Genomic DNA, 13,964 nt, shown 5'->3' on the forward strand with positions numbered 1-13,964 from the left:
GGAAGAAGTTGGCATCATTAGCCAAACCAAAAAATTATAACCATTTTCCCAATATCAAGTGTGTCTGGATACCACTTGAGTGCAACGTGGACGGATTTTTATTCCAATCCATTTGAAGAATCTCGTTCACTTTTTGTAGTGGTCACAACGGATATCCAAACAGTACACATTCAAATGAAACCAACACATGAAGTGCCGAAAACAGTCACATCACAGAATCGTACTAGGATGGTGCTCTCAATCCTTACTCACAACTTAATTACAATCTACTAGACCAAAAAAAATGTTGTGGACTCTAGATCAACATCCTAGGAAATCACTTTGGAGACAACTCCTGCACCAACTGTCCTGCCTCCCTCTCTCAAAGCAAATCTTTGTCCTGTTATTCAATTAAAGGATTGTTGTCAGAGTAAATTGTCGAATGTAGTCAGAAAAAAATTATACAAATGAAATTGAAGTAAATAAAACTAAGTTGTAGGTTTGGTTTCTTGATTTCCTATAGTCCTATACTTATGTTTTAGGAAGGAGTTTCTATTCTTACCATGACATCAAATAAGATTTGATTGATGGAAAGATGAGATAATTTAGTGTTTATTCAGTAATTAATTCTAAAGAAAGTAAAATTGATATGCAAAAAATAATGTTTGCACTATCTATTAGATCAGCATCTCTATCTTCTATAGAATCTACACCACATCTAGGATTCAACATACCTGTTTCAAGAGGAACAGGTGAAATCAGCTCAAAAGTTGCAGACACGTTATCACCAGGCATAACCATCTTAACATTGTCAGGTAATTGCACTGTTCCTGTAATATCTGCAGTCCTCAAGTAAAACTGAGGCTTATAGTTAGAGAAAAAAGCAGTATGACGGCCACCTTCATCTTTCGAGAGGACATAAATCTCGGCTTCAAACTTCTTATACGCTTTCAGTGCACCAGGCTTGGAGACAACCTATAAATTTTACCGAGAAATATTTCAATCAAGGAAAAATATTGGTTAATTTTCATAACCCAAATAAGCCTAAATGAAATGGTGGATTACAGTTTTTCTTCTGTTACTTCTCCTGTTTCTTTCTTATTTTGCCTGAAAATCTACACTTTCAAGTTTCAAATGATCATCCCTACTTCTACTCTAGATATTTCTTATTTGCAATGCTTTATGACTATATTTATTACAAACTCAGTAAGAACTCACCTTTTCACATCAAGAGTGAGACAATGACAACATTTACACTTCAATTTGAAGTTCTAGAATAGTGGTAATCATATATTTTATCTGTTAAAATTACTTTTACTCATTATATCAGCTTCACTCACCATTCCCCTTTGTACATCGTCACGCTTCAGACCTCGTAGAAGAAGTCCCACATTATCACCAGCCTAGAAATGAACACAAGTTAAGATATCCAATTATCCATGAATCCAATTCAGAGGTAAAAAGGAAGAGGGATATATGGTTTTACTCACTTCCCCCCGATCCAAAATTTTCTTAAACATTTCCACACCAGTTACAGTAGTCTTCAAAGGTCCACCCTGCACACACAGATTGATAGATAAAAACATTAAACATATAACATACAGAAAAACACACATGAACACGATAGTACATTTAATTTCTATGAATACCTGTGTCAGTCCCAATATTTCAACCTCCTCACCAACTTTGACGGTGCCTTGTTCAACACGACCAGTCACAACAGTTCCACGCCCCTTTACATAAACCAAAGATGATGGCGAAAGGAAAGGCAATTGACAACATATATGTAGAGTAAGTATGAAAATGTCATTACATGAGTATAGAACTTAACATGACAATGCATTGAATATTATGGATCTGACTCCTCTAAAGTGAGAAAATCACTTTATTGGGTAAAGTAAGTCATCATATTCATGTTGAGATTGGGATCATCTACTTGCATATCTATAAAAAACTATGGTGTTCTTTAAATCTCAATTTGCATATCTATAACAAACTATGTTGTTTTTTTAATCTCTCAATCAATGGTTGTGAATTGTGATGACCTATTTTACTCTCTAAAGTGACTCCCTCAATTTAGAGGAGCTAATACTCCAATAAGAAATATTCTGATGTACATATGACATTTCTGCTTACTTGAATGGAGAAAACATCTTCTATTGGCATTAGGAAAGGCTTATCAAGCTGCCGCACAGGATCAGAAATGTATCCATCCACAGCATCCATTAGTTTTAAGATAGCCTTCCTTCCAAGTTCTTCATTGGTCCCCTGCAAGGCAGACAGGGCTGAACCGCGTACAATTGGGATCTCATCTCCGGGAAATTTGTAGAAACTAAGTAGTTCTGCGAAAAAAGTTGTTTGTCAAAACCATTTAGTAAAAAGAATATACAAAAGAAACATTCCGATATGTATAAGATAAGTCTTCATACCACGAAGCTCCATTTCCACAAGTTCAAGTAACTCTGGGTCATCAACAGCATCTATCTTGTTTAGAAAGCAGACCAGTGATGGAACACCAACCTGGCACAGGAAAACAAAGAAAACACCTTATAAGCTTTGGTCTTATGGATTTGGCATGTAATTAGATTTTATAAAAACCAACTTACTTTTACATTTTAACGAAATGAACTACCAACCTGACGAGCAAGCAGTATGTGTTCTTTTGTTTGAGGCATTGGCCCATCAGGAGCAGAAACAACAAGGATTCCACCATCCATTTGTGCAGCTCCAGTTATCATGTTCTGTAATTTCACCAAATGAATTAAGTGAAGATTGAGTCAAAGTAGTGGAGACACGAACATGGGAAAGAGCATTATGAATTTATCATGCACAAAAAAAGACCATGCAATCTTGAGAGTGAAGCAATATATGTTTATTCAGAAAAGACTAGACTCACAATTTACCACATTATGGACCCTATAAACAAAATAATAATCTTTCTGTTCAAGGGGATATTTCAAACATGCATGTTTAGATCAACTTCTCTTTCCTCAGAATCAATTCTAGAATCTAGAAACTATTTACAAAAGCTTCTCCCCAGAATTGACTCTGGTTTTAGAATCAATTGTAGAAGCATTTCCAAACATGCACATAATCTGTCTCTAACTATGCCTCATCATCAAGCTTACCTTGACATAGTCAGCATGTCCTGGACAATCAACATGGGCATAATGCCTCTTTGCTGTCTCATACTCCACATGAGCCTGCAAGATCAAGAAGATAATTAAGACCTATGATAAGCTCAAGAGATGTTTACCAAATTTTCATCCTAGAAACATTTAACTCGGTGTCATTCACGAGATGCACAATCCATAAAGCAAAGGAACTATCTCTTACTGTAGCAATAGTAATTCCTCTCTTTTTCTCTTCAGGAGCCTTGTCTATCTCCTCAAAGGCAATGGCTTTGGCTTTACCTTCATCAGCTAGCACCTGTTCCACAAAATCAATTCGCTTGTATAACTATTTCCAGCACAAGACCTGAATCACACAAACTTCATGCCACAAGGAAATCGAAAAGGTGGAATTAACTATTAAGACAAGGAAATCAACCCAAACCTTTGTAATAGCAGCAGTTAGTGTGGTTTTTCCATGATCTACATGCCCAATGGTGCCAACATTAAGATGGGGCTTTCTGCAAAAGAGAACAATAATAATAAAGGAAACCCTCATGAGTCAATTGCATTCAAAGATTCTCTTTTTTCAATCTAGGACAAACAATAAATTATAGATATCTCTATCTGCTATCTGCATTACCAGTACACAATTACACATACCCAATGCATCCAAACTGTTCATTTACGGAAAATTTAACAAAAGGAACACTCAACAAAAAACTATTTATCATGAAGGAAGAATAGCTGCTCAAACTAGTTATCTAGGCCAACTTAAGCCAATATGTATGGTTTCAAATTGCGGTCCACAACCGCAATTGCTGCTGCAACTTAAAGGAATTTTAGAGTCACCCCCATCAACATCCGGACTGCGGCCGCACCAACCCGCATTTGTCCGCAATGCAGCTGCGACCGCAATTTAAAACCTTGTTGTTATACATACTTATACACCTTTCTTCATGTGCATGCACGTATATGTATAAGGAGCAAAGAGGGTCTTACGTTCGAGTGAAAGTGGCCATGGATCTCCGAAGAGAAGATGGAGGTGCATTGCTGCAGAAGGAGTTGTTTTGGGATGTGGTGTGAGTTTCATGGCTGAGTGAAGAATGGTATTGAGATATGAAACGGAAAGGGAGTAGAAGGTGCTTAGAATTTGGGTTTCTGAAAGCAACGGAAGCCATGGAATTGTGAACGATGGAGTGGGAAGAAGAAATGAACAACACACAGAGAGAGTGAGTGAGACAGAGATCAGTGTAGAACTGAACAACTGATAGTTCGGAGTGTCTACCTGGTGCTGACACGCCATAAAAGAATCCACAAAGTCATACGTTAAAAATGCCAGAAAATCTGGCTTCATGAGAAAGTCACTCATATCATAGTCATACTACCAGAACAATTCAAAGTCTCTTGCTAAAGTATGTATGTGCATTCAGTCATTCACTATACATTTGTTAGTTATTATTTTTGTGAAAAAAAGTTTTGGTGAATTTGGCTTCACACTATATGTGGCTTATGAATGTATTAACGAACACAACTCTCACCATGGAAGTAGTATGTCTTTATCAACTTTTTTTTTTCTATTGAAGTCCACCAATTTTTAAGTCTCATGTTATATATTATGTGCATTCACTACACATGATGGTTGTCTATTAAAAATATGAATAATTTCACTTTTAATTTAGTGAAATTAACATGATTTTCAATCAATTAATAAGAATGTTGAAAAAACATATAAATTTCTAATTGAGTGTCGTTAATCCTCTCAACTTATATAAATAGAAAGAAAAAGGACAATTCTCGAAAATGGAGTTCATGTAAACTTATACATAACATTAGCATAATTTTGAAACTCTATAGATATGCTTTCATAAATACACGTTAAAAAGTATTCACCAAAATACACGTTAAAAAGGAAAAAAATTCTAAAAGAACGTCAAATCTTGAAATTTCATAATTATAAAAAAAAAACACTTTTTCTATTGTTGAAGGTATTTTTATATCAACTAAAATTTATTTGAAATTTAAACTTTTTTTTTTGAAATATTTGAAATTTAAACTTACTAAATAATTGATTGTATATGTTAAATAAAAAATAAAATGGGATCAACTGACACTTCAAACTTTATTTTAACAACAAATCCTATCTCTTAACTTCAAATTAATTAAAGCTTGCAATTTAAGTCACTAAAAGTCATGTGAATTTAAATAAAGTTTAATTACTCCCGTCAAAAAAAAAAGTTTAATTACTATGTGCTAACACGGGATAAGGGTGTTTAAAAAATTTGGGATCAAAATTGCTTGTTTTAAACATCAGTGAATCAAATCACACAATTGCGATAGATAAGAGATCAAAAGTGAGATTAAACCAAAATACTTTTGGTTCACCAACCCACATGATAGTCATCCAAGTGAAGAAAACAACAATTTTCTTAACTGTCAAATAATAGTAGATGATTAGTTAGATGATAATCCAAACATATACTAAATCTTGTAAACTATAATATTTTTCTTTAGTAACAAGCACACAATGTAAAATCACCTGTGAATATACAAGCACTCTTATCTTATCGGTTATGACAGTTTCTGAAAAAGTTGAAGTCCCAACGGCGAATTAATCCGTTCACGACATGGTTTGATGGATTCCTAATGACAGTTAATGTGGCTTTGGTCTTATGTGATATGTCATTTTCTGATGAATTTTTTAGGCTAGAAGAATCACTACAAGCAGAAGCACTTTCTGTACTATTGCCAGACTCAGTGACTGATGATGTGTCGAATGTCGATGGTGGTGGTGCTGCTCTTGATGAGAGACATGGTGGTTGTTCTTCCGACGGATTTTTAATTTCCTGGTCTTTCAATGACTCTGTCACTGCTTCCATCAACATCTAAGAACAATATGGACAAATCCATAAGAGCCAAAAAATCATATTTTATGTGTACTACCATTACCATGTATTCAAAACTTCAATGTGATAGCCAATAAGTTGACTCACTTTTTCTTCTTCAACTGTATTGGATGGAAAGCCTGCAAGGTCATCAAGTTGAAATTCCACATACTGATCATTATCTGACGTGGTCGGAACACTGGGATCGTAGAGACGACCATCTGATAGTTCAAAGCTAATCATAGCTGAGGAGGAGGAGAGTTCATCACATTTCTCTTCCTGTTGTGCAAGCATATCAAGCAGAATTAGCTAATCATTGTTTGTGCAAGCATTTCTCCTCTGATGATAAACTGAGTAAATAAATACAAACCTTCATCCTACTCATTGGTCTTTTTGAAAGGACTTGCTTATTGGCATCGACAACACTACTTGATGGTTCTGCAATTAGCAAAGAAACAATGAGAGATTTCATAAATGAGGTCACAAAATGTCTGTTCTCATAGACACAAATGTCTGAGAGATTAGGTATTTGAGCCATGCCTTTGTCTTCAGATGATGGTTCATTGCCGCCGCCTAATTCATGCACAGATCTCCAAATGTCCTGAGTTAAAACATTGAACTTATAAGAAAATGTTCAAGAATGGAATTTTGCATTGACGAAAATGGAACTAAAGAGCTGAATGGTGAACTTACCTTACCAAAGTAACCATTCATAATGTCAAAAAATGATTCCCCAACCTCATCTTCTGGAGGTTGCAAAACATTGTGAAAAAAGATGTTTATGGAATCAAAATAGAACTGAGGACGCGGAGAGTTGTGATCGCCTTCAAATTTAATCATGCTTTTGTCTCCCTACAAAGCATAGAAAGCCATAAGACAAAAAGCACATGAAATGGCATGTTAAAATGATAAATTGAAGATAGAAGACCCCTAATATGCCCTGTCTGAGAAACTATTGAGAAGACATGTCTTATAATTTTGGAAGTTGCAAGCATGGAGGTTTAGCCGTTTAGAAAATAACATGAAGACTTAGTCTAACCTAACCCGACAGAGCTGGAAGAAGTTTAGTTATGTAAACTAGTTTATCATTTTTTTGAAAAATAAAAAGAATTCCTACAGATAATTACCATGTAAGCATCAAGTATACGATCTGAGTGATGAGGACGTATAAAATCATCATCAATGGCATGCCCTAGTAGAGCAGGAATGTAACAAGATTTTGCTGCCTGCAATGCAAAAAAATAATGACTATGTAAGCAAGGGCAAAGCAGATTTAAGACCCCCAAAAAAAATTCCTTGACATTTAGTTTTTCCTCAACACTTCCAGCTAGTCAAAACTTGCCATGTGAATTAAGTTAGAATTTGATTTATTGATTTGAAAAGGTTTCTCTAGATATGATTATTGCAAGAAATTGTAAGTTGTTGAATAAAATTACTCAATAAACTTGGGGATTGATGTGACTGACTAACAAATAAGTTCATGTTATTTGAATTTTTTTATTGGATTGTATCGTTTTCGGATTTGATTTTCACAACCGAACAAATCCAATCAAACAAAACATTTGCAAATATATATAATTTTATTTATAAATATATCATATCATTTATACTAACATACTTACATCCTTAGTAACCTAGATCAGGCACAAGTGTAGGATTTTAACTTTTGAAGTTATTTCGACAACTAATGAGGAAAAGCAAAGAAAGTAAAGCTCCCCAGTTATTTTTCGGTTAAACTAATCAATCATTACATACAATCAGGTCAATAACAATAAATTCTTTCAGTAAACAAACTTCTATAGGGAAAAAAAATTCAAAAGGAACCTTAAGGGTGTTCAAGTCCATTATGTCGAATTTTGCCTTCTTCTGGATTGTTTTTCGCATGTATTGAATTGCGAATTTCACCTGTAACAAGGAAAAAAATGCATCAAAAATAATGCCACGAATCTATGCTCTTCTAGAAAAGGTTAAGCAACTGTGCTTCATTTATTGGGCATATAATTTATTTATTAATTATCATTAATAAATGGGGAAAAGGGCGATGACAATCTCTCTTAATAAGGGTAAAAAGGGCCTTGCAATCAGATGCTATATGTGTTCAAGATACCAAGAATTTAAAATGTTCATTGTAAGATCTGACTATATGTTGCAAACTACAGATATCCACATTTCACAATCCCCTAGAGAAAAGAATTAGCATAAACATTTGTTGGAGCTGCTATATTGCTACATAATAAATCTTAAGTTTTGATCAACTGCTTCTCAAGATATAGCATCTAAAAGAAGAAAAGAAGAAGTCTTGAACACACAAGAAGAAAAACTATTCAAATTCTATGAGTAGAGTTATTAATTGGTGTTAAAATGGAACCTCCTCCAAACAACTTTTGGTCATATATATTATGTGGTAACACACCATAGACTAAGCATGAAGGTAGTTTAGTAACCAAAATGTAAATAAGCATTAAAATATGAAATGAAATCATACATTAAAAGTTTCAGTTTTCAGATAGATAATTTATATGAAAGATATTCTCATTTTCCATCCAAAAATAGAATATACTCACTGTGAATTTTGGTAGACGAACACTGTATGTATCTACAAGTTCCATCATCAAATCAACCAAAACAGAGAAGGGACTGTCTAAAACCATCCCTGCAATTGAAGGATCTTCAGCTCCATACATCAGGCTGCAAGTAATGACATTGTTAATCGCAAGAAGAAAAGCCATGTAAACTGTAAGATTGAATTGCTACATAACCAGGGAGTTTATGAATTGACTTCAAGATTAAAAAACACATCGATAGTACCCTATGTATGAATAATTGAATATTAATAAACTTCTTAGAAGCAATTACCTTTAAGATCTGAATAATAATAACAGAACCGATTACAACCTCTTGCTACAACCTATGTATGAATATTAATAATAACTTTTTCCTCTTTAACCTCATTCAAAGTGAAAGGTAAAATGAAGAATCAATAAAAATTTACCTAGTCACAGCACCCATTGAGCGTCCCCATAATCCAATGCGAGAGACATTTCCATCGGTCCGCAGATAGTTGACCACAGCCCTCAGATCATCCTTCTGAAAACAGTTAATAATGTTAAATAAATTTCATAGAAGAAAACGGGAACAAAGCAAATGGTAGTATGCATATGAAAAATCCCAGCAGAGAACAAACCCAAGCATTTTTTTACTGAAATATATTCAGCAGTTTATTAAAAATAATTAAGGATAAGTATCCTGCATCAGGCACATCACAAGTTTTATATTTTCTGCCAACGCTATATAGTATTCCAGTCCATGTTTCCAAAGTTATTTGGTAACACTTTTGGATTAAACTAGTGATTATGAAATTATGTCTGGACTTCCTGAACCCTCTTAAATTAGATTATTTTTAAACTTTTTTTTTAACTAGAGCCTCTAACTGTCTTCTCCTCTCATGACCAAATTAAACCACCATAGGTGAGTTCCTGTCAGCTTCTTCTCAATAGGTGCTACTCTAACTTTTGAAAGCATAACTCCTAACTAGTATTCCTACTCATCCACCTCAAAATTCTTATCTCAGCTATGCTTATTTTTTGGCTTCGCTCTTCATGGCACTTTAATGCCCAATAAGCAACATTCACAACCATAAAGCGTTAATGATCTTATAGCTATCGAGTAGAATCCTCCTTTGAGTTTGCCGGCAATTGGTAATCACAAAATCACAAAGTGTGCTTGAAATATTTCTCCATTTCATGAACCCATCTTCAATCCCTAGTGTTACATCCCCATCATTCTCCTATTACTTTGGCAGATATATCTAAGAGACCCAAATCAAGCAAGTTGTGGCATGATCAATAAGTTCATACTGAATAAATGATAATTATATTCTTTCAAACAGTTATTGATCAAGCACTTACTTCATTACAACCAAGAGTGACATGCTCCCCTCCAGAAATTCCAGATCCTGAGAAATCCATAGTAAAAACTGTAATATTTGAAGGAAGTAAAACTACAGCAGCTTCACTGGCATCTACCCTGCATCCACTGCCATAAACATAGACAGAGTAAGCAAGAACATATAGAACAGAAATCTATAAAGCGAGCAATTACAAATAAAAAATCATCAGCAAAGAACCTCATGAAAGAGATCAGAATTTACTAATATCAAGAATTTTCATAGTTTTCTGAGTACATAATCAGTAAACAAATATTGAAAAAACAAACATTTCAAATTAGCATTGTTATGTTGCAAATACAGCAACTCCCACATGGTCACCGTGTCAAACCGATCATGCATACATTTATCCAGCTACATAAAGAAACTGAAAAGGAAAGGATTTAAAGATGCGACTGAGTTAACTTTTGGTCATACAATTTATATCAGTATCACCTGTTTCCATGGCAATATATTACACACGGCAGAGGCTTTCCATCAGGACTGACTATAGGAATGTAATGACTGCATTGAAGAACAATACCATGGCTGTTTTTTATCTGCAAAATATCAAATATTACATGACAAGCTGATACTTCGGGTCATCAACTAAAATATAAAATAAAAAAAGAATACTTACGATGGAAACGATCAAACAAACAATGTCATCAACAATAACTTCCCAATTGAATTGATATATAAAATCAGAATATCACGTGCATAAAAGGAATCAGCACAAAACTTAAAGAAGCAAGTCGTGTAGATTATTAGTTCTGAGATTTTATTCATCCTACAACAGTTTCACTGTTTTTAAATGTGACTAACCCATTACTTATGTTGACATTCTAGATAAGTAACATTTATTGTGACAATTGTCCAAAAGAGCAATCAAATAGAATTGCTTTCAAACTGAATTGCTTTCAGGGTAAAAGCTATAGCCTCAAAAGCAGAAACTTGCAATCTTTCAATGGGTTTTCACATATCTAATGCTTTTACTGACATGCTGAATTTATTTTTTAACCTTACCTCCACATCCTTCCGTTGAAACAATTTCCCTTTTAACATGAACTCGTGCTCCAGCAAATCATTTTTTGGATCATATTCAGCTCTGCATATCAGTAAAAGATGCAATCATATCACAGTAATTTAAAAGTTGAAATGAAATAATGCAAAGAAATTAGTCCCTGTGAGTTCATCTAATCTAACACCAGGATTGCAGAAGGATATTGAAGTATGTAGCCACTCTGTGACAGGCATACCACATACAGCTGCATAATTAGCATAACCATGCCTCAAGCTATATATTGCAGCTGAACTTCATCACATATCGTTAAAATTACAACTTACAAGGACATGACTATTCAATATAAATCCTGAAAATATTTCAACCAACATGAACCCTGTGATTGTTTTAATAGAAAATTGGAAGAGGTACAATGGTACATTGCACAAAATTAAAATGAGAGGAACATAATGAGATCCACTTACAAGTTTTCCATTCTCTTATGAGAACAAAATGAGAAAAATGCAAAAACTAGTGTAAAATGACAAAAAATTTCATCTACTTACTTATACCTACAACTATTTAAAAAGATGTAAAACTCATTTAACATAAATACATTCTCTATATTTTCACTTTTTGTCCAACCAGACAAACAGAGAAAAAATCCATCTTTGTTTCTCTCCATGTTCTCTCTGTCCAAACAATAAATAAATTCACTTATTTTCTCTTTTCTCCATTTTCTTCCCCTATCTACACAAAGCAAAAATCTCCATATAATTTCCTTTCTCACTCCTTTTTATTCCTGATTTGCAAATCTCATTTTCAGAACATAACAAGCAATAGGAAGTTGTTATAGTCATAAGAAGTACATTCAGATACCCATCTGAGAATTCAAAGAGAAAAAACAAGTTCCAGAAAGTGAAAAAAAAAAGAAAAAAGCACACTTTGGTTGAGAAAGTGATCCTAACAGAGAGGAAGAAGGAGTAAAGTTGATACCTTGGTGGGCGAATGATGAAGTTGGCAAGCTGTTCCATGTTTTTAAACTATCAGAGATGATAAATTTCAGCTCTTGAAACAAACATGCATTCAATAGAGAGAGAGAGTTGAGAGGTGACAACTGTGAGACAAAGTAGAAGAAGTAAAGAAGAAGAAAACAGAAAGAAAAGGACTGGACCAGGCTCTTGTCTTTGTTGTTCTTTTTTGCTTCCTTCCAACTGTTCTTCTTTTGTTGGAAACAACAACAAACAACAAAAAAACAGAACTTAAATGGAAAATAAGATAATGAAAATGTTGTTGTTGCTGTCAACCAAGCAGATACAGGTGATTCTGTACCTGGTGCTGCTGGCATCATGAAAAGCTGGTCATTTTCCAACCCAATATTTGAATTCCTCTTCAGAAAATATACATATATAATATAATCATAAGCTTTTACATAAATTCTACATATTTTGTTTCTTTTTACTGTTTGCTTTTTGATATCAAATGAAAATAATAATAATATATCTATTTCCTGACCATCTTAAGTACTTCTCTTTTGTTCTTCGGTTTTGTCGAAAGAAGCAGAGGCATACAGCTCATATTCATTCTTTGAATCACATATGACATATCATTGTTACTTTAAGACAATTTAATTAAATAATTAGTAAATAATGAAATACAGTGGCTAGTTTTCAAATGGGTAAATTAATTATACTACTTGCTGTGGACTGGAGCTAGCGTGGGAAAAGTAACATAATTAATGGGGATTAGACACCTTTATCTGCCCCCTGACAAGTTTTGACCATGAGTGTGAGGGAAGAGGTATGATTAATTTTTAGGAAAATGTTATCACACCAGATTGTGATAAAGAAAAATTAGTCCTGATATGATAATTATTGCAAGAGTGAATGAATAAAAAAGAGAATCCTACAAATATTTCATAAATGTGAAAAATGAATATCATGTTAAAAGTAAATGAACGATACAACCTATATTTATAGGTTGGTAGGTATGTTTGAAATTTTTACAAGTGTGAGAGAAGTTCTTTAAGTGAAGCTTCCAAGCGCACAATTGACTTGTGTTTCGTCCTACTTAAGTTGATAATTAGGCCCTTTGTTAGGCAGGTCGGACACTTTGGCAATGGTTTTGGGGTGACCCATTCTTAATCCAAGTCTCGCTGATCAACTATGTGGTGTTTCATGTCTGCCAGCCGTAATGTCATCAGGTTGTATGGTTTTTAGAGCGGGTCGGAACAATATCCATTTAAATAGAGGGGTTCCGTGCCTTTTGTTTTGATTTGCCATAATTTTTTTAATCTGTCTTTTATATAGTACAAATAATGAAGCTCTCAATTTCAAAGGTATTGCAGCAATGCGCCAATGCCCAAACCCCTATTAAGTTGTTTTGTGCTTTTTTGTTCAAAACATTCGCCCGTTTTAATTTTTGTGCAATCTGGGAGGAAGGAAGCAAATAGGCTCCCCACAATCAAGTGGCCTACGAGCCCATCAGTGACTAGTGAGAACTGGGCCAATCCCCAAACAAACCAGAAAATTGGACAAAAACACTAGTAAAGAACTTTAGTCAACTTTTTTGCTGGTTTTCAGAACTTCTTTTCATGAAACCTGGATATGACTTTTTTTTTTCTTTTTTTTTTTAATTAAGATATCCTACCTTCGGCTAACATGAGCACACTCTAAGATCATATATATATATATATATATATATATATATTAAGGTTTCTCAACAAACTATTCTTCATACACACTGCTCAGCAATCAAACTCTCAACTAAATGTTTAAAGAGTTCAATTATCTATTAACTGTATTGGAACCTGGTGATCATGAAAATGAATTTTACTCCTTGAATTCTCATTTATTTTATATAGCTGAAAACTTTTTAACTTTCAACCCATATATAAAAAAAGAGATTTCCACATTAACAATTTGCATTCATATAAAAAAGTTAAAGTTGGTTAGATATCCAAATCAAACAAACAATAATGGTATCACAAAGTGAAAGTTTATAAACCCATAAATTAGGTGAGGTGAACCATGTCCATAAGGCTAAGGCCATCATTGCTTGAA

The 13,964-nt window shown here is 33.9% G+C and overlaps 2 protein-coding genes across 5 annotated transcripts; both read right to left on the bottom strand.

The window, feature by feature from the left end:
• Positions 1–17: 17 nt before the first annotated feature.
• LOC130722569 (elongation factor Tu, mitochondrial-like) lies at positions 18–4,351 on the bottom strand. Its single transcript, XM_057573333.1, has 12 exons — positions 4,092–4,351; positions 3,535–3,610; positions 3,316–3,408; positions 3,108–3,182; positions 2,616–2,720; positions 2,409–2,499; positions 2,116–2,321; positions 1,629–1,712; positions 1,470–1,535; positions 1,320–1,382; positions 714–954; positions 18–379 (listed from the first exon to the last, which is right to left on the bottom strand). Exons 1-12 carry the CDS (start codon positions 4,268–4,270, stop codon positions 309–311), a joined length of 1,350 nt encoding a protein of 449 aa, XP_057429316.1. The 5' UTR covers positions 4,271–4,351; the 3' UTR covers positions 18–308.
• Positions 4,352–5,465: 1,114 nt separating this feature from the next.
• Positions 5,466–12,381, bottom strand: LOC130722568 (uncharacterized). Of its 4 annotated transcripts, XM_057573332.1 has the most exons (15): positions 12,235–12,379; positions 12,077–12,124; positions 11,899–11,927; positions 10,926–11,007; positions 10,356–10,459; positions 9,883–10,009; positions 8,967–9,061; positions 8,539–8,662; positions 7,799–7,879; positions 7,102–7,200; positions 6,668–6,826; positions 6,515–6,575; positions 6,345–6,412; positions 6,083–6,253; positions 5,466–5,974 (listed from the first exon to the last, which is right to left on the bottom strand). In XM_057573332.1, exons 4-15 carry the CDS (start codon positions 10,962–10,964, stop codon positions 5,654–5,656), a joined length of 1,449 nt encoding a protein of 482 aa, XP_057429315.1. In that variant the 5' UTR covers positions 10,965–11,007; positions 11,899–11,927; positions 12,077–12,124; positions 12,235–12,379; the 3' UTR covers positions 5,466–5,653. The 4 variants fall into 4 exon arrangements, with proteins under 4 accessions (XP_057429315.1, XP_057429313.1, XP_057429312.1 ...); XM_057573330.1 differs by having other exon boundaries at positions 11,899–12,124; positions 12,235–12,381; XM_057573329.1 differs by having other exon boundaries at positions 12,077–12,372.
• Between the last annotated feature and the right edge of the window lie 1,583 nt (positions 12,382–13,964).

The sequence above is a fragment of the Lotus japonicus genome, chromosome 6 (genome assembly GCF_012489685.1).
Source record: "Lotus japonicus ecotype B-129 chromosome 6, LjGifu_v1.2".
Classification (NCBI taxonomy): Eukaryota; Viridiplantae; Streptophyta; class Magnoliopsida; order Fabales; family Fabaceae; genus Lotus; species Lotus japonicus.